Source organism: Puntigrus tetrazona, chromosome 9 (assembly GCF_018831695.1).
Source record: "Puntigrus tetrazona isolate hp1 chromosome 9, ASM1883169v1, whole genome shotgun sequence".
In the NCBI taxonomy this organism is placed as follows: Eukaryota; Metazoa; Chordata; class Actinopteri; order Cypriniformes; family Cyprinidae; genus Puntigrus; species Puntigrus tetrazona.
This window is the reverse complement of record NC_056707.1, coordinates 15,152,846-15,171,753: the sequence shown is the minus strand read 5'-3', so window position 1 is coordinate 15,171,753 and position 18,908 is coordinate 15,152,846. Positions and strand designations below refer to the sequence as shown.

At 37.6% G+C, this 18,908-nt stretch overlaps 2 protein-coding genes across 4 annotated transcripts; both read left to right on the top strand.

The window, feature by feature from the left end:
• The first annotated feature begins 1,083 nt into the window (after positions 1-1,083).
• Positions 1,084-7,455, top strand: gpr183a (G protein-coupled receptor 183a). Of its 3 annotated transcripts, XM_043249091.1 has the most exons (3): positions 1,258-1,604; positions 4,107-4,441; positions 5,316-7,455. In XM_043249091.1, the coding sequence occupies exon 3, from the start codon at positions 5,333-5,335 to the stop codon at positions 6,449-6,451; it is 1,119 nt and encodes a 372-aa protein (XP_043105026.1). In that variant the 5' UTR covers positions 1,258-1,604; positions 4,107-4,441; positions 5,316-5,332; the 3' UTR covers positions 6,452-7,455. The 3 variants fall into 3 exon arrangements, with proteins under 3 accessions (XP_043105028.1, XP_043105026.1, XP_043105027.1); XM_043249093.1 differs by lacking the exon at positions 4,107-4,441 and having other exon boundaries at positions 1,084-1,604; XM_043249092.1 differs by lacking the exon at positions 1,258-1,604 and having other exon boundaries at positions 1,635-4,441.
• Positions 7,456-10,475: 3,020 nt separating this feature from the next.
• gpr18 (G protein-coupled receptor 18) lies at positions 10,476-14,650 on the top strand. The gene is made up of 2 exons (XM_043249094.1): positions 10,476-10,742; positions 11,747-14,650. Exon 2 carries the CDS (start codon positions 11,757-11,759, stop codon positions 12,741-12,743), a length of 987 nt encoding a protein of 328 aa, XP_043105029.1. The 5' UTR covers positions 10,476-10,742; positions 11,747-11,756; the 3' UTR covers positions 12,744-14,650.
• Positions 14,651-18,908: the final 4,258 nt, after the last annotated feature.

The following is an 18,908-nucleotide window of genomic DNA, read 5'->3' as shown; positions in this document are numbered from 1 at the left end:
GAGTCAGGGTACAGTTTTTAAAGGGTGTGGCTGATAAGGGGTTATGAGAAATTAAGTCGAAAATAGCTGCTAGTACTCAGGAAAGGGAGCCCTCTGGTAGTGACAGTGCCCCCTCCCTGCGAGCAGCTCCCAAAGCGAGCACAGCCTGGCCGCCGAGTATTGAAGGATCCTGCCTCGGCATTGAGAGTCAAAAATTTCTCGCACTTGGAAGGTCTCCTTGCTGTCGATGATGAGTGGAGGGTTCCCTTTCTCTTCTCGGACCACCAGCGGGCTTGAGCAATGAGACATAAAAAGTGGGTGAGATGATAATTTGCAGGTAAACCCAAAACAAAATTATACTGGAGTTATGTCTTAATATTTTGAAGGGACCCACGTGCCTAGGGCTAAGCTTTCTGCAGGGGAACCGAAGCTGGAGATCTCAGGTTGAAAGCCACACCCATTGTCCTGGAGCGAAGTTAGGCCCTAGTCTGGGGTGAAGATTGGCTTGCCACTTGGTTCTTTGGACTGCTCATTGGAGGTGTACATGAGCCACATTCCAGGTCTCCTCACTTCTCTGTAACCAATCGTTCACTGCCGGCAACTCTAAAGGTTCTTCTGACCACGAGAATAGAAGAGGTTGGAACCCTAGAACACACTGAAAAGGGGTGAGTCCACTGGCTGGTTTTCTGAGAGAGTTTTAAGCATTCTCTGCCCACAACAGGTAACAGCTCCAATCGGACTAATTCTAGTGGCAGTATGAATGGAGAAAGCAGGTGAGGGGCCTTGGAGAAATGGTATATGACGGTGAGTATGGTTGTGTACTGATTTGAGTTGGGCAGATCTGTGATGAAGATAATCGCAATATGGGACCATGGACGTTCAGGAAAAGATAAGGGTTGTAAGAAACCAACTGAGTGGTGATTAGACGTGATTTTGACATGCTGCACATGTGGAATTTTTGGACAAATTTGGTAATCTCTTAGTATGACCATCAGAAGTGAACTGAAACAAGCTGGATGGTTGTGTTGATACTTGGGTGTACAGCATTTTTACAGGATATTTGTGAACACATTGCATCACTTCATCCGGACATTGGGGAGGAACGGGGTCATCAACTTGGGCCTCGGATATTTCTGTCATTATGTCCCACTGGACGAGAGCAAGGATGATCTTGGAGGGTAGGATGGACTTAATGGAGGTAGGTAAAGGGGATAGTTCGAAATGTCGAGAGAGAGCATCAACATGCTGTAGTCCTACGTATGGGATTATGGGAAAGTGTTGCTAATACTCAGAGAGGCCTCACTTGTGACACGTTAATATTGGAGGAATTTATTTAGCACATTGATGAAGAATTAAGACTGATACTAGCAATGTGCAGATAGATTGAAACAGATTTCCTGTTTTTAACAACATTAATTCACAGGTCTGTGACACTACTAACGTGTGCTTCACGCTTTTACTTACCCACAAGAAAAAAGTCAGACTCAGCTGCCAATCATTTACCAAGTTAACCTTTAACTCAGATATACTGAAAGTAGACATTTGTGTCTCATTTGATTACATCCTCTACTGCATTACAAGGAATCATCATCATCATCTGTATCTTGTTGGAAGATCTCAGTAGGGTAAGGTGATAGTTTTTTTTAAATAAATTTCTTTGATGGTACGTCTGGTTAAAACTTTTAAGTGCTTTGCTGACACTCAAAACAACTTCGCTCTCTTTTGCTATGAGTCAAAACAGAAACTTCTGTCTAATGTGCTTAAGAAATGAAACAATTTCAGCTAGCATTCTTCCAGTCTCTGTGGTGTTTGTGGCCCAAATGATATTGTTAGGACAAAATTGCAGTGAGAAATAGATTGTAAAATATTTGATTTGGCATTATTCTTTATATGACATTAATAATAACAAATCCCTGTCTGTATGATTTTAAAAGCACCAGCTCTTAATTTAGAAGCCAAGCAGACACATTCAGTCTTTTTTTTTATATATATGTTTTAGACACGTCAAGTCATCCACTTCATTCATTCGGACACAGACAGATTCATGAACACTATGTGATGTGGGTGGAGTGTTTTTAAGTGACAGTACATTTTTGACATTCAATCTTCCAGCAGCAATGTGCAGTGAAGAGTAATGTGCATGGATCAACCCTTGATGTGTTCAGTACAACCATTCAGAAAGCTAAAATAAAAATGTATGTTAATGAATCAATATAAATAAAAACAAGAAGTCAATGACGTTCTATAAAGTTCAACAGTTTAAACAGAGAGTTCTGAAGGCCACAGCGGGTGTGAAAACCACCCTGAAGTGCATGAAAAACACCACCGGGAAATAGCAGTTGCATATACCATACCCTAGATGTGAGAAGTTATTGCTTACACATTTGAAAAATGTGTTTTTCTGTTGTGTGCAGACGCAACAGGTGTGTATGCAACAGCGAAACAAGGGTCAACGTGTTGACAGAAGAAACTGAAGCCATTAGTTAATTTCAAGTTTCCTGTTTATCACACTAATCTTCACAGAAAATCCTTGTTTACAGAATGTTTTGTTAGGGTTGTTAGAGCAAGAGAGGGTGTGATGTGTGAACATTCAAAATATGCCAAAAACCCCCCCAAGCAGACAAGCATAAGATAAATGACTTGTAATTGGATATTAAATAAAGTAAAATACTACTATTTTAGGTTTCTCATTTAAACAATTGCATTTTGTTAAACTGACTTGAAACTGCTGTGTTTTGGTTAAACATGATATTTTCATTTTTAAATAACATGTTTCAATTACTTTTCAATTACTGTTCAGTTTACTTAAGTAAATTAACTTCATCCAACACAGTTCTTTACAACCCCTTTACTTAATTCATTTGAGTTGAGTATACAAAAATAATTTTACTCGTGCAACTAGGAAGTGGATTTCCCTTTTCCCTCTTACTTAATAGATTAAATATATTAAATCTAATAGATTAAGTCAAGAATGTTAAATTGATTAAAATAAACAACACTGAATTAGCTTTCTGTAAAAAACTTAAGTTAACTTAAATCAATATTGTTATCTAAATGCAACCTAACATTGGAACCTGGTGACATAATGTTAAGTAAGGCCAACATATTTTTTTTTAGTGATATATATTTTAGAGACTTTTATGATTTTGAGCGTAAATGTACACTGACATTTTGACTAATGCAGTCACACACAAACACAAACGCCTTTGAGAGCTGTTATTATGAAAAGGTTGAAGTTCTGAACATTATTTCAGATGTAGGTAATAGGTGACCTAATAAAAATAAGTCATTGTATTTTTTAATAGCATGCAGTGTTTGCATATATAATGCTTCCTAATTTTGATTGCACACATGGAAAGCTTCATCAAAAGCCACATCCTCTCAGAAGTTAAAAGAATAATATCTTTTGGGCCGGAAATAACCTTTCAATTTTCCACTTAGCGAAAGTTGAAAGCTCTGAAAGTATTGTAAAAAAAAAAAAAGTGTAATAATAATAATAATAATATTGTGTGTCTGTGTGTTGCCATGAACTTTATATGTGTTACTGAGAATATACAATAAGACATCTACAGAAAATATTTACATTTTATGAGATAACAGAAATTGTGAAGAACAAAATCATGGCTTGCCGCCTGTATTCACAACTTATGACAAATAAGCTAGCTACTGTAGTTACGTACAGCTATAAAGCAGGCATTTGCGTTCTTTATTTCATCGAAACCTTGTTTAAGGTGGTTGCCAACAGGTGCAAATAGGATGTTTCAAACTAAACAGGGAAGTCTTTCAAAAGCTTGCAGATGTAATTTTCAACTTCTAACAATAGAACGAAGAACTGCAAACTTTCACAACTACTCTCACACCCAATGATGCTCCAAACCGCACAATAAAAAAAAATTATAAATCACACATTGTATTAAAACTGAATAAAAATCTAAAGTGCATTTTTCCATGTAATATCCACTGAAATTTAACCATACTAACTCACAATTAAAACTATATAATAAATGAAACTGGATTTTTTCCACATTAGTACACAAATATATGTATAAATACATAATATAAATAAATAATATTCATTTTCACACATTCAATTTTTCAATTTTTTTTTTTTAAATAAACCTTAACAGGGGTTACAAAATCCTGTTGTGCTTCGTCCTTCTGAAACCACAGCTGAACACGGAGGACACGTGTGGGATGGTAATTAACATGTGACAGTGAGAGGTCCTCACTAGAAAGAGAACTACTGAGAAAAAGAAAAAAAAAAATGGGCAGATCTTGATCAGATATACAGGAAATTATGTTGTCGTCATGGTTACAAAAGCAGACTGGAAATAGTATTTCATTGCTCAGTCGTGGTATGTTAGAAAACGTGGTTAATGCCGGACCAGGAGGTGCCACATTTGACTGCAATGATCAGACCACTTAACACAAAACAGAGACAAAAACTGGGGCACAAGTGTTGGTAAGTACATATATTTTTAAAATTATTTAAAATATTTTTATGGACCACACAAATATTACTTAATCATGAATATTCTATGAAATGTGCACACTATATTTTAAAGCGGTTTTGACCAGTCCTTGCTTCATTTAACATATGTGAATTGATGTTCAAGAGGAATTTTTGTATCATTATTCATTAAATGTATTCATCTTTATATTAATAATTTATTTATGGATATATGCTGAAATATCCATTTTAATTAGTTGTATTGCTTCAGAGCATGTGACAACTCTGTGTACTGGCAGACTGATGATTTATTAACATACATACTCTACAGTGAAAACTGCTTGAGCGATTGAAAAATGCAAACTGCAAAAAAAAAAAAAAAAAAAAAAAAGCAGTTTCTTCTCAATCCCTTTCAAATCCGAAAAGTGGACATAAGCTTTGCAGAAGTATACCAACCATTACACAATGATTGTTACCCAACCAGAGAGATCTCTACTCGGTTCTATTCAAAAGTGTTTTTCTAATAGTCAAGGTCTTTGCGAGACTGCAGAATTCGGGCTAAAGTAGGACTGACAGGAAACACCTTTTGCCGCTTCAATAGTATGCAGTGCACGTCTTTGCATTTGTGCTGATGATTGACATAAAACTTCCTTGCTATTCACAAACTTCCGTACACACTAGTACAAATACTTTGACACGTTCATAAAAAAACAATGCTGTAGTGAGTTTGGGGGCGAGTGCTTTGTAACCACAGGTGGGTATTAGTATTTCCTTCAGTGTTTGCCGAAGGTAAAAAAGAAGATGTAAACTGCTTACACTTCCTAAGTGAAACAACACTGTACCCTGATCAGTTCTGTAGTAATGTATCCGTTTTCACTCGTTTCAGATTTCGAAACTGACCCCATGGAGACGTTAGAAGCTACAAACACCAGCCACAATGACTCGGACACCTGTACCAACCTGTACGACCATCGTGGTTGGGCACAGTATTTCCTGCCTGCATTGTATTCTCTGATTTGCATTGTGGGACTACTGGGCAATTTGTTGGCTTTGCATGTCATCTGGCCAAATTTAAAAAAACTTAACTCCACAACTCTTTATTCTGCCAACCTGGTGGTGTCGGATATCTTGTTTTCGCTTGCTCTGCCCTTGCGTGCGATTTACTACGCCAAGGGCTTCCACTGGCCGATGGGGGAGGGTCTGTGCAAAGCCGTGGCGCTGCTTTTCTACATCAACATGTATGCTAGCGTCAACTTCATGACTTGTTTGAGCGTGGACCGTTTCATTGCAGTGGTTCTGCCGCTGCGCTTCTCCCGATTCCGAAAAATTCAGAAGGTGCGTTACATCTGCGCTGCCGTATGGGTCGTTGTGTTGATGCAGACCCTACCTTTGCTGTCAATGCCCATGACGAGCGTGGAGAAAAGTGGTCACATAACGTGTATGGAGTATCCCAACTTCGAGAAGATCGACAACCTGCCTGTCATGCTCATTGGTGCCGTGGTGCTTGGCTTCGGCATCCCTGTGATAACGATCCTTGTGTGTTATTCTGCACTTTGCTCCAAGCTCCACCTCCTGGCCAAATCTAACAAATTGACAGAGAAGTCTGGTCGTAGTCGCAAAGTTATCGGCGTGATTTGTGCCGTCATTCTAGTGTTTGTGGTGTGCTACACACCTTATCACATCGACCTCCTGCAATACATGATTAGAAAGCTGCGGTATAACCCAGACTGCTCAGAACTGCATGACTTTCAGATCTCCCTTCACATCACAGTCTGCTTAATGAACCTCAACTCGTGTCTGGATCCCTTCATCTACTTCTTTGCCTGCAAGGGATACAAGAAGAAGGTACTCAAACTGCTCAGAAAGCAAGTGAGCATGTCCTTCTCGAGCGTGGTCAGGACCTCGCCTGAAGGGTCCTCCAAAGACGTGTTTGCGAACGACAAAATCCATATGAACTCCAGAAGCACTCAGAAAGAGAGAAGCAGCGTCCTGTTGAGCACCAGCAACGGTTTTGAAATATAAACAACAATAAGAAATGCAGCTGACTGACTTGATATCCCAGCATATTTCTTCCCTTTAGATTACTTTATATGCTGTCAAAGCTATTTTTTTTCAGACAGTTGTTGATATTTTGTTTTTTAACATGTTTAAAGATTATCACACACTTTCACATGTTCTACATATTACACATTATAGTTTGAGTAATAGAATTTGTTGTTCTGTGTTTTAATTCTTTTGTGATCTTCTTGAGTTTGTATTTAAAAAAAAAGAAAAGTGCAGTATGTCGCTGCATATGCAAGATGTCACTATATATGCAGTGACATACTGAAGTCTTGTACCAAGTAGCAAGAAATGGTTCTTGTGGTGATTTTAGTTTAGACTAATGACTCAAATCTTCTGATTCCAGTCATAAGAAAAGATTTAATCACTGATTCTTCAATGACCCTTTTGGTCCTTAATCATTCCAACACTAGGATGTGACTAATGAGTCACTGAATTACTCTTTTTGTGTTGACTGCAGTCTCTGACTTTAGATGTATGCCAACACTTGGTGATTTTACCTGTTAAAAAAATAGTTTAGCACAAGCAAGTAGTAGTATAATGTAGGCTAAGACAGTGCAAAGACGTGAGCAAGAACAATCCTGACCAAAACCCCCTTACTGTTTTACTGGAAAGATTCACACTTTTATCTCAGTGGTTCCTTATGCAGCAACGGTCGCATTGACAGTCAACATATATTGGCCGTGTCAGCATGTATTTAAATCAGCCAGTTGAGCTTTCACAGAACACAACAAGGCTTGCATGAATTTATTATGTCAAATTAGTAGCTATTTTAAAGCAACAAATGATCAAGATGGGTACATTATTATTGAAATAGTGTTATTTAATTTTGACAAACAACCAGCTATGTTTACATGGACACCTTTTGTAACAACATAAAAAAAAATCATCTGACTGATGAATTTGAACATTGTTCAGTGTTTAATATAATGCTAAATAAAGTGGTCAGGTTCATGGATCAAGGATTGCGTGTTAATTTTGACTTTTTTTTAAATCACAACTGTGCCACTAGTCCAACATATTACTAGTGTCCATGTAAATGCAGCAACTGTAGTAATTAGTCTATTTACAGACAAAGTACCTGCAGCATCTTTTATGTCCACTAAGAGGTGCACTGTTATTAGAATCAGGACAGTGATTTTTACACAATTGTTTTTAGCACTTCAGCTTAAATGGATAATTCTTCTACAACAATTAAGAACATACGCTAACTAATGGATGAGTAACAAAATGTACCCTGGTGAAATGGTGACTTTTTTTGTGCGTGTTTACAGTATGTGTATTTTTTTTATTGGCTGGCTACCCTCTTTTAAATGGAAAAAAACCCTTCTTATATTCTCCCAGAAAAACAGCAAGTCCTATTTAATATATAAATAATATTATATTATATTAGCAAATTAGAATGCTCAAAAAAATCTTCCCATTCACAGTGACTAGTGCAAAATGTTTATTTTTGTGTTAAGATCTTAAAGCCAGGTAAATTGAAATCAGTAAATCAGTGCAATAACAGCAAATTGCCATACGAGGGAGCCACAAAGCCAAAAGTGAAGGTTATGAATGCTACAATGAACGCTTCATGATGAAAAACCAGAGTGCTAAAATAGCCTACAGAGGACAGGAGATTAATTTGCTTATTATCATAAATTAAATACATTTCTTTTCTAGTTTTCAGAAAAGCACTTAAATGTGTGTAAAAGGTTTCTGAATTGTATCATTAGTATCATGTAGTATTAGTGTAACAACAGGCCAAATAGGTCATCCTCCGAAGGGAAGTGAAAGAATGTTTCAGTGAGACAACAGACAAAAACAGGAAAAAGTTCAAGACCAATACGAGGTAACTTGACCACGACCCTAGAGAAGCAGAACAGCAGAACAGCAGATGCAGAGGGAGTTTTGGTTAGCTAGTTTTGGTTAGCTAGACTTTGCAAAATTGGACAGAAGTTGCTGTGTTGCTTCAAACCTCCTTGAACTGATCCTTTTTACAGGAAAAGGGACACAGTCTGAAGCTTGACAGACAAACTGTTTATACTGTAGATCTATAAACGGTAAAAAAAAAAGCCTGACAACAACTGACTCTTCACTACAAGCACTGCCTGACAAACAAACAACAATAGCATTTACATCTCAGTAACGTTTTGGTGCCAGATAAAAAAAAAAATCCTATAAATGCTGCTTGTTTATGAATATGAATTTATAAATTCTTTTTACATATAGCCAAAGCTACATTCGGTGAAATAAACATTTCTCTTTTTTTTGTTTTGTTTTGCTTCAGCTAGCTTGTGGATAGGATAATAAAATACACAAATCACACTTAGATCTTCACAGAATATCATGGTAATATAATATTTCTTTTTAAACCCTAGTTTTATTATTATAATTGTAGGAAGTTACATTCAGTACAATATCCAAACAAACTGTTTTATACTATGTCAATTACACTGCGGAACCGTTTAATAATTATTGTATTTTTTGTGAACTGTTTACCTAGTATTACAGGAACATATAAACCTGTAAAAAAATAACACCATATTACATGTTATGCATGACAGCTCAGATGATTCTCAAGTCTGTCTCTCATCACCCCCATCTCATATTTCCATATGTCATAAGTTCCAAGTCTACAAAACAATGAGATTAAGTCATTATTCAGGTGCCCTTTCTCGAGAACTACAACATTCACTTCTCTAGAATCTATTATGCTATGTATGGCATTGCAATGAAATCATTCATATATATATAAAAAAAAAACACAACACGCCTACTCATTCATTAATCTTTTGGAGGAAAAGTGACTGCCCTTTAGGTCACTTTGGGAGTCTTATTTGCATTGTCCGGATTGCATACATTTATTTGTATTGCTCAAGCTCTAAGTGATAGAAGTATACTTACAATGGAAAGAGTGCGTTATAACGTCATATAAAATATTCAAATATTTGCAATATTTAAAATATTTTCGATTACTAAAATTTTTGCCAGAAAGCACAAGCCACTTTGCTAATACCCCCTGAAATAGCTCCAATTCATTCCTACAAGATGCTCAAAATTGTGTATATTATTTACATTATGGTTGTTTCCCTTCCTTCCTCTTTTTTAATATGGAGGAACTGAAAAAAAATAAAGTCTACGTGCACTCAGAGACCATGGAGACGTTCCTCATTTTCTAGTTCATTTCTACTTCCATATGAATTGCAACCAAAAACAAAAATCCCCAGGTTTCTATTACAGATCTGTTAACAGAACGATGTTTGCGTGTCAGAAATATACATATGGATATGTTAAGACGATAGCGACTTCCTGATGTGGGCGACTGTTGAGCAGAGGAAATGTCAGACTGTGTTTTGGAGTCTGAATGAATCAGTCGATGTACATTATAAATGTCATGTCACATTGGAACGAATACTAGAGGTAAAAGTTCAAAGTGGAATACGGTGGAGAATGTGAATGTACTACACATATTACAGTGTTTTAATGTTGATGTTTTTGAAGTACGCTCTTTCACACCTTAGGCTAAAGCTTAGGTGCTGGAACACTCCACTCGTGTGGGTTTTGTTTCCACAGGTTAATCACAAAATAACAACAGCAATAATAAATGGGACAGTTCACATTTTAAACAAATTATGCTCTTTTGTGTTCTTAAATGTGAAAATGTGGCATAGACAACAGTCAGTAAATCCCAGTTTTAAGATAACAGATGTCAGTTGACCTCTTGACCGAAGTAGTTTGAAAAAGGGAGTTTGTCTAAAAATGTTGTGTTTAGTCAGGTCTAGAGCGTTTTTCTTTTCGTCCTGTGATCTTAAGATGAGCTGCTGTCTCAAACCTACATTACAAAGATCTCATTTCCTGTTTATACACCACCAACCTCAGCATCCTGTGTTTAATTAAAACTCTTCAACACCAGATGCCTTCTGTTGCCACCTGCTGTGTGCTGCTCCCAAGAGAGCTAATGCTGTGTGACAAACCCTATTTTCCCAATCAATAACCAGCACCCAAACCTGTCACATCTTTACTTTTCCAATGCTCTCAAAACCGCATATGACATAGTGTTTGCTATTGAGATATATTCTCCACCAGTACATGCATTACAGGAAGTGAAGGGGCTTCACAGAAACCAAAAGAAAAATTCTAATCTAAATAAAGACACTGGCTTCATGACTTCCTCTGTTAGATCGAAGCTCGGCAGTGAGGACACATTATAATCATCAGCTATACAGCCCTCAGAACAGTTACGATGCCAACATCATGGATCTCTGAGGTTGGTAGCCTTAATTTTTGTTTTACTTTGGCTGTTTGTAACACTGCTGGGTTTAAAATAGCCAAATTTTGTTGTACAAGATTACAGTCATATCAAAAGACTGTTTAGGGTCAAATGTGTTTTCTATATAAAGCTGAATAGTTAAGTAGAACATCAGTTTACATAAAAAAAATTGTAGGTTAATCATTTAAGGTACAGGATGACTGTTGGTGAATGTTATTGCTGCACAGATTTCTAAATCAGAAAAACCAAAACAATCAGTAACAAATTGAGGTAAAAGCAGCCTTCTTACTTTAAATAATGAATTGGTATACTGACTGATATTCAACATTTTTTTTTTTGTACATTAACACTCATATTTGAGAAGGATTGTCTTTCACTTCTCTCTTAAACCTGATGTCTTTACATTTTTCTCTCAAAATGTCTTCATGTACTCCCCCATGTTGTTTGAAGACATACAGGTTTGAAATTAACAAATATTTTTGGACTTCCTGTGTTTGGACATGCATGTGTTTTCTTTGTACCTATTCCATTTAGTGTATTAAAAAATATTTAAAAATAGTGTAAAAAACATTTTGAGTTTAAAATAAGATATAAAGTACTGAATCTATTTTGAAAAATCACAGTTGTAATGCATAAGGTCACAATTACAAGAAACCACAAAAATACTTAGAAATAGAGTTGCAACTATAAGATAAATACTATAAGATTGAAAAGGCCTTACTCAGTGTACAGGTCATAATGAATTTTAGGTGGATCAAAATGAGCTGTAAGGGTTCAACTTTACAATGGCACACAATGTATATACATCCAAAACTGTATATGGCATTTTATTTGCTTTGGAAGGATGTTTCAGCTGAATAATTTGTAGAATCCATTGAGCAAACTGTACTTCTATCCCTCAAATCCATTTTTTCCATTCCTGTCAAAAATGACCTTTTTTTCAACTCTGAAAAAGGCTTTACATTGTTTTACATTGCTTTCTTTTTAATTTGTCAAATCAGGCAAACCATCATGGATCGTAACACATCTTCACCAGCCATGGAAGGCCACGTCCCCCAAGTGTACCGGACTGTTAGCCTAGTGTTTTATGGGATTATTTTCATCATAGGCATAGTGGTCAATCTGACCGCACTCTGGGTCTTTGCCTTGACCACTAAAAGACGGAATTCCATCACTGTTTACATGATCAATGTCGCTTTAGTGGACCTGGTATTTATCTTACTGCTGCCTTTTCGAATGGTCTACTACGGTCAAGACTACTGGCCCTTTGGAGACATGTTCTGCAGGATCAATGCCGCAATAACGGTACTCTATCCCTGCCTGGCTTTGTGGCTCTTTGCCCTCATTAGCACAGATCGCTATGTGGCCATAGTGCAGCCACGACATACTCGAGAACTAAAGAGCGTTCGTAAAGCCTTGCTGTCCTGTGCTTTAGTCTGGATTATGACTCTGGGCAGCACAGCTCCGCTTGTTCTCTTGGAGGAAGACCCTGACCGTGACTCAAACTATACCACTTGCATCAAGATGCACGACATCATCTACTTGCGGCGCGACAATCCCGTCCACTTCGCACGCATTGTCTTCTTCTTCCTGGTGCCAGTGTGCATCATGGTGGGCTGTTACATGATCATCGTAGACAACCTCATCCACGGTCGCACGTCCAAACTGAAACCAAAAGTCAAGCAGAAGTCCATCCGGATCATCATCACATTGATCATTCAGGTGCTGGTATGCTTTGTGCCTTTTCACATCTGTTTTGTGTCCATGCTGCTGGCCAGCAGTGAAAGGGGTTACAACACCTGGGGGGCCTTCACCACCTTCCTGATGAACGTGAGCACAGTGCTGGACATCATACTCTTCTACATTGTGTCGAAGCAGTTTCAGGACCGTGTGATCAGCGTGATCTTGTACAGAAACTACCTGAGGAGCGTTCGCAGGAAGAGCCTTCACACCAACAGCATTCGCTCGCTCAGCAACCTGACCAGTGCCATGATCTGAGGAATCATGCAGATGATGGTAGCAAGTAGCAACTGAATGTAAATGTGTCAGCTTTGAAATTGAAATGACAGATCTGCAGATCAAGATGAAAGATCATACTAAAGAGTGTGACAGCAGTTCAACTCAGACAGATCACATGTGCTACAGTGTCTATCACTGCTCATTTGCATAAGGTTAAACTTTTATTAGTTTTGCTGCCAAATACGCATCTCCACACACTGTACAATAACTTTATGTGTGAACATGCTGCAGGTGTGTGTGATGTTTTTAAAATTCAATTTATGAATTGGGATGCTTCAGTTAGAGCCACATATAATGCAATAATTATAAAATGTTTAATAGTTTTCTCGGATACATGTATGAGGCTAGAAGGGTTGCACTGTAAACCCGAATGAATAAATTAATCAATTGGTGTTTAACTTGAATTGAACAAATAACTGACATACAATAACTGAAACTGAGATATATTAAGTAAATCTAAATTATTAACTTTCTTTAATGAACTTAAAATGGAGAGTAAATGCTAAAATTACGTAATGTGAGATTTAGTAGTGCTCAGTGTTTTGCTAGGCTAATACCATCATGGCAAAGAGTGGAGCATGAGTTCGGTTTATGAATCTTCTTTATTGCCTCATTCAGCAACATACTAATTATAAACATTGCTTTACCAAATAGTACATTAGTATTTGCTGAAGTAGCTATAGCAAATTTAAGTTTTCACTACTAAGCATATGGAGATTGCGCAACAATTAAGTTAAATGTACTGTATGAGTTGGCTTAATCAAATATTTTACATTAAGAGCAATCTTAAACTGATTTTCTTAACTTAAAATGAAAAAAAAAATTTCCTTCGGGTTTACAGTGTGTTGCGAGATAATCACAGCAAGGTCTTTGAAATAGTTTGTATGGCAAAACTTTCTTTGCAGTCTTTGCACAATCTGTGCAGAACATGTTCCTTCTTTTGCTAAGCATGCTTTTTGTCATACCAAGTATGATCTTCAAAAACACTGCATGTCTTTGAAGAGGTTAGTTCAAAAGGAGTGCATAGTTGTATATTCGGTCTTTTTAGTGTAAAACAAGATACTACCTTTCAATGTGGAATGTAATGCACATTAAATTTCCCTTAAAGGGAAAAGATAATTCAATGTAAGAGCACTTTATCTCTAATAATTTGGGTATTTAGTGAAAATAAAAACAAAAAACTAACAAATCACAAAAAAAACACACACAAACACATACACACACACACACACACACACACACACACACAAACACAGACAGTGCACCATTTTGTTTAATACATGCTGATCACAATTAAAACAGAACTGAAACAGGATTTTGTTATAGCACATGGCAATCAACTTGACCCGTAGTATATAAAGGGCCAGCAGGTGGCGCTACTGACCAGGGCACATTTATGCTACTCTGACAGTGCTTTATCTCAATATCACCATCAGGTGGTGTCATGTAATGTTAACAAATTACTTGAAAGTGGCATTGTATCTGCTTATAGTTTTAAATGATCTTTTCAATTAAAATTCTCTCTTTGTTTTCACTAACGTTCTATAAAATATGTAACATGACGGATGGACTGATTTTTTCTTTGGGAAGTTGACACATTCTGTGGCTATATAAGTGCTTCTTTTCTCATTCTGTTATCATTACTCTCCATGTATTGCAGCTTACTGAAAGACTAATATTTGTCATTTTTTAAAAATGCCAAATTGCAGGATATTTCTGATTATAAGACCTTATACATTCATATCAATTTTAAACTAAAAAAATGATGCTGCAAAAAAAATAAAAACAAACAATCAATCTGTTATGTATCCAATACCCACACACTTAATGTATACCCTGCACTTTACTTGATTAAGCTTAATTAAAATTGATATATACTTCTTAAATACTGTTTTCAATCCAAGTTTAATATTCAGAAACAAGCAGTTACTCTTCCTAAAGACTGTAAACACTATGGTGCTTTTAAAACATTGCAGTCTAACAAGGCAACTTCGGACTCAGTCAACTGCAGATGGAGGAGCAGTAGGTGTATTTGGGTAACTGTCAAGCTTCGTAGAACATGTTTGCACAGTATGTTAAAAACCACATGCAATAAAAATTGATCAAATTTACTTTGTTAGCACACATTACTAATTTCATCATATATATTACTTTTTGAAAAAACACATGAAAAAAAAAAATACTGTTACCATCTTAAATAATAATGTGTAATCAAAATCTTAAAATGTACTTCCTTCTGTAATGACAGGAGTTTTAAAATCTAGCACATAGTGTATTTTTTTCTCTTTGTTTATTCTATTTCACTTGGTGAAATGTCACTCTAAATTCAGCCACAACTTCCGTTTTGAACTGTCTTCAATGTGAATAACTACACCTGTGGTTGTTCTGCTAGCTATTATAGAACACCTGTGTGAACTAACATTAAACACAAAAATCCCCTTAAGACCAGTTAGTTCTATTACAAGGTAGTTCTGAGAAAAGCATCATTTCTTCACAGATGCCACCTGCTTTGATATTTTGCATCCAATGCAATGGAATTATTTTTTTTTATGCAAATTGAATGTACAGAATCCTTTTGGCACCATTGTATACATTTAAGCAAACTGGTGTTTAAGTTTAATATGTATAGAAGAATTTGCCCAGCCCTACAGAACTAAGTTTTGCGATGTAAATGTTAACACACACACACACACACACACACACACACACTAACTTTAGCCACCCCACCTGATACACATCACAGCAAGTAAATAAAGACAGACACTGTGCGAACAGTGTCTTCTGTCTGTCCAGCTCATATGATGAATTATCTGGAAGCTTTCTCAGTAATTTCGAATCTTCATAACAAGTGCTTTTGCCACAGGAAAAATTAATGGAAACAAGATTGTCTTTCATTTGAGTTGATTTAGCCGCCTCGGCAGCCAGATGTCTCTCTCTGGGAATAAAACAGTCGGTGCTTAAACAAAGCCCAGCAAAAAACTACCTTTTTTCTGCCGCTCGTGTTACAAACAAATCAGCCGGCGCACAATGGCCATCTGTTTGTTATTTGATATGTGTGAATACATGTTGTAATGACTTTGTTTGTGAATCAGTCAGTGCACTGGAACACACGAGAGCTCTCCAAGTGGCGGAGTGTTTGGAGCTAATCATATAATTGGACACAATAGTCAATGACAAATGGAGTTGCACGGAGCCAGCCAGCTGGGAAGTGAATATGTAATCATTGTAAAATCATATCATTTTGCATATTTGAAGACAGCTTAATAGAGTTTGCTTGTCAGCACACTATCAAGTGATGATCAGTGTGGGCCCGCGGTATCTGTTTGGTGCGATATTGCTCTGCGCTGTCTCCGGTGACTTCAATGGAGTTGGTACGGTGTTGTTTTTATGCCTCAGCTGTTGCAGTTTTATATTGTGATATGGGAATTATAATGGGATTCTAGTGTTCGTGAGCACTTATACCAGAGCCAAATTCACAAATCATATAAAAAACATGACTACAACCGGATGTGTCTGACTGGCTTCCTCAGTCCACTCGAGGGGAATGTGATCCATGTGAACGGCTTTACAGTAAGCACGTCTTAGGACATGTGTATGAACTCTACATATGTACTAATAGACATCTCAGAAAACCATGCTAAAAATATCACTAAAGGGCTCTTAAAGATTTAAAAATACACACCATTTTGTCTGGACCAACAGCCTTATGATTAGTGCACCGACATACAGTGCAACTGTGCTTGTGGCGACCCGAGTTTGCTTCCCCTGTCAAAATTCATGTTTATCCTATACTGTCTTGTCTTAAAAGGAATAAATGTCTTATAAATAAATGTCGTGGTGGCTAAAAAATGAACTATAATTCATCTGACTACAAAATGTACAGTGCATTGCGAAAGTATTCATACCCATATTAAATTTTTTTATGTTGCTGCCTTGTGTTAAACAGCATTCAATAAATTTTTGCCCACATCAATCTACACTATCTGGGGGCAGATGCACATGTTCAGGTTTCTCCAGAAATATTTGTGCTCAATCCCAGGCTGTGGCAGTGCCACTTAAGGACATTCACAGGGTTGTCTATAATAGTCACTTTTGCTGTGTGCTTAGGGTCATTGTCCTTTTGGAAGGAGAACCTTCTGCCCAGTCAGAGTTTCTGAATGCTCTGGCTCTATATTTTGCTGCACTGACTCAGTCCCTGTCGCTGAAAAACAGCCCTGCAGCATGACACTTTACTTTTGGGATAGTATTCTGGAGGTGATGAGCAGAGCTTAGAACTGAGTTTCATCAGACCAAAGAATCTTGTTCCTCAGAGTCTGAGGGTGATCTGTGGCTTGGCTCAAACCTATTTCACAGCTCTTCAGATCCTTTTGACCTCAATGCATGGTTTTTGCTCTGATATGCATTATCAGCTTAGACCTTTTATTAAGACATGTGCGCCTTTTCAGATCATACCTATTCAATTAAATTTGCAACAAGTTAACTTCACCCTAAGTGTAATAGCATCTACAAGCAATATGAATGCTCCTGAGCTAAATTTCAACTGTTCAAGGGTAGGAATACTTAAAGCATTGAAATAATTTTAGTCTTTTCTAAAAAAAATACATTAAATGTTCTTACAATAAAAACTAATTATCTTAAATGATCATGGGTTCATTGTTATTCCCACTGCCTCCATTAAATTGAAAACAACCATACTTCCTTTAACGCACAGTGTTGAAACAAAACAAAATACTTTTTGTCTTTTGTTTTGTGTCACATAGGCAATATAAGACAAATCAGCTCCATTTCGCACCAAGAATCTGGTCTGAAAACTCCAGGCATCCCCAAGCTAAGAAAATCTTCTCCAAAACCATGCCAAACGAGGCATATTGGCCTAATAAACTGAGGTGGATAATGGTGTTTGAAAACGATTGGATGGTGCCCTTCATTATCTCTACAGCCACAGAAATCTCAGAAAACGCCTCACGCGGTTCCCAGCGGTGCCTGCATTACCCTCACTGTCTTATGCATTAAGATTTTATCTGGTCAGAAGTAGGAAGAAAGACCTTGCGCTCTTTAATCTATATCATAAGGCGTGATCTCCCTGAAAGAATGCGCTCGATGTAAAGACAAGTCCATTGACCCGTCAGTTAGAGGAGGAGAGGTGAGGAAAACATATGGCTTTGATTACAGTGGCGGCTCCTTTAGCGGACGAGCCCGTTGCTGATTCACACGCAGAGAATAGCAGCACCATTAGAGGGCATAAATAATGTACAGTCCTTTTTCTACACTACTCAGCTAAGTGCCTTGAAACCTTGGGCTCCACTTGTCAGGGTTTTCAATAGATTAGGACAAGATTTATTTTAAGTCTATAAAGTAGCATGTTCCTGACAGCGTTCAGCGGGGATCGAGTGTTGCACTCGCAAGCACGGCACCCGGGTTTAATTGTAGCGCTGTGGAGCAGACAGGCCTCGTGTCGGATCGGTTAAATATTTAATTCAGTCTCACTTAAACTTCTCCATGATCCATCGTATCACACCGGCGGAACACGCAAGGCGGAATTACAACAGGGATAAGAGACATGAAAGTTGTAATTCCAAACATGGCCCTAGCTAGAGCTTACAAAGAGAGATTTATGTTAAGAAACAGATCAGAGACTTCACCCTGTCTTTTTCTGTCCGTCTCCCTCGCTCGCTGAATTCATCTTTCTCCCACCCACTTCTCGCTATTCGTTTGCTCTTTCAATCCATCCCCCTCTGTCTGTGTTATCCGACTGAAGTTACAACTGAGAAAACAATTAAATCCAATTTAAAATTCGACTACATGTCTATGTCATGCCTCATTATGGGAAGGTTTTTGGTATTCAAAATAATTGAAACCTGACGCGTTAAGTGCGCAGGCGGACTCCCACTGCAGGGCCCAGGGAGCCGCAGACAGAAGAATGATTGTGAGAGAGAGAGGAGAGAGAAAAGGAGACCACTTCAGTGTGACAGCGCAGGGCAGCCGCGTGTAGGGATCTGACAGCGGGGAGGGTTCTTGTGTGTGCGCGTCACGTAGCGGCCTCCGAGAGCTCAATTACAAGATTGATACTCAGAGAGGAAACTTCATTTTGCTTTACAGATGTCGACACCGCCAGAGAAAAGCGAGGTTGTTGTTTAACATAAG

Bases quoted from the DNA above. Each gene is read 5' to 3' on its own strand.
- gpr183a (XM_043249093.1), top strand. From the start codon at position 5,333: ATGGAGACGTTAGAAGCTACAAACACCAGCCACAATGACTCGGACACC.
- gpr18 (XM_043249094.1), top strand. From the start codon at position 11,757: ATGGATCGTAACACATCTTCACCAGCCATGGAAGGCCACGTCCCCCAA.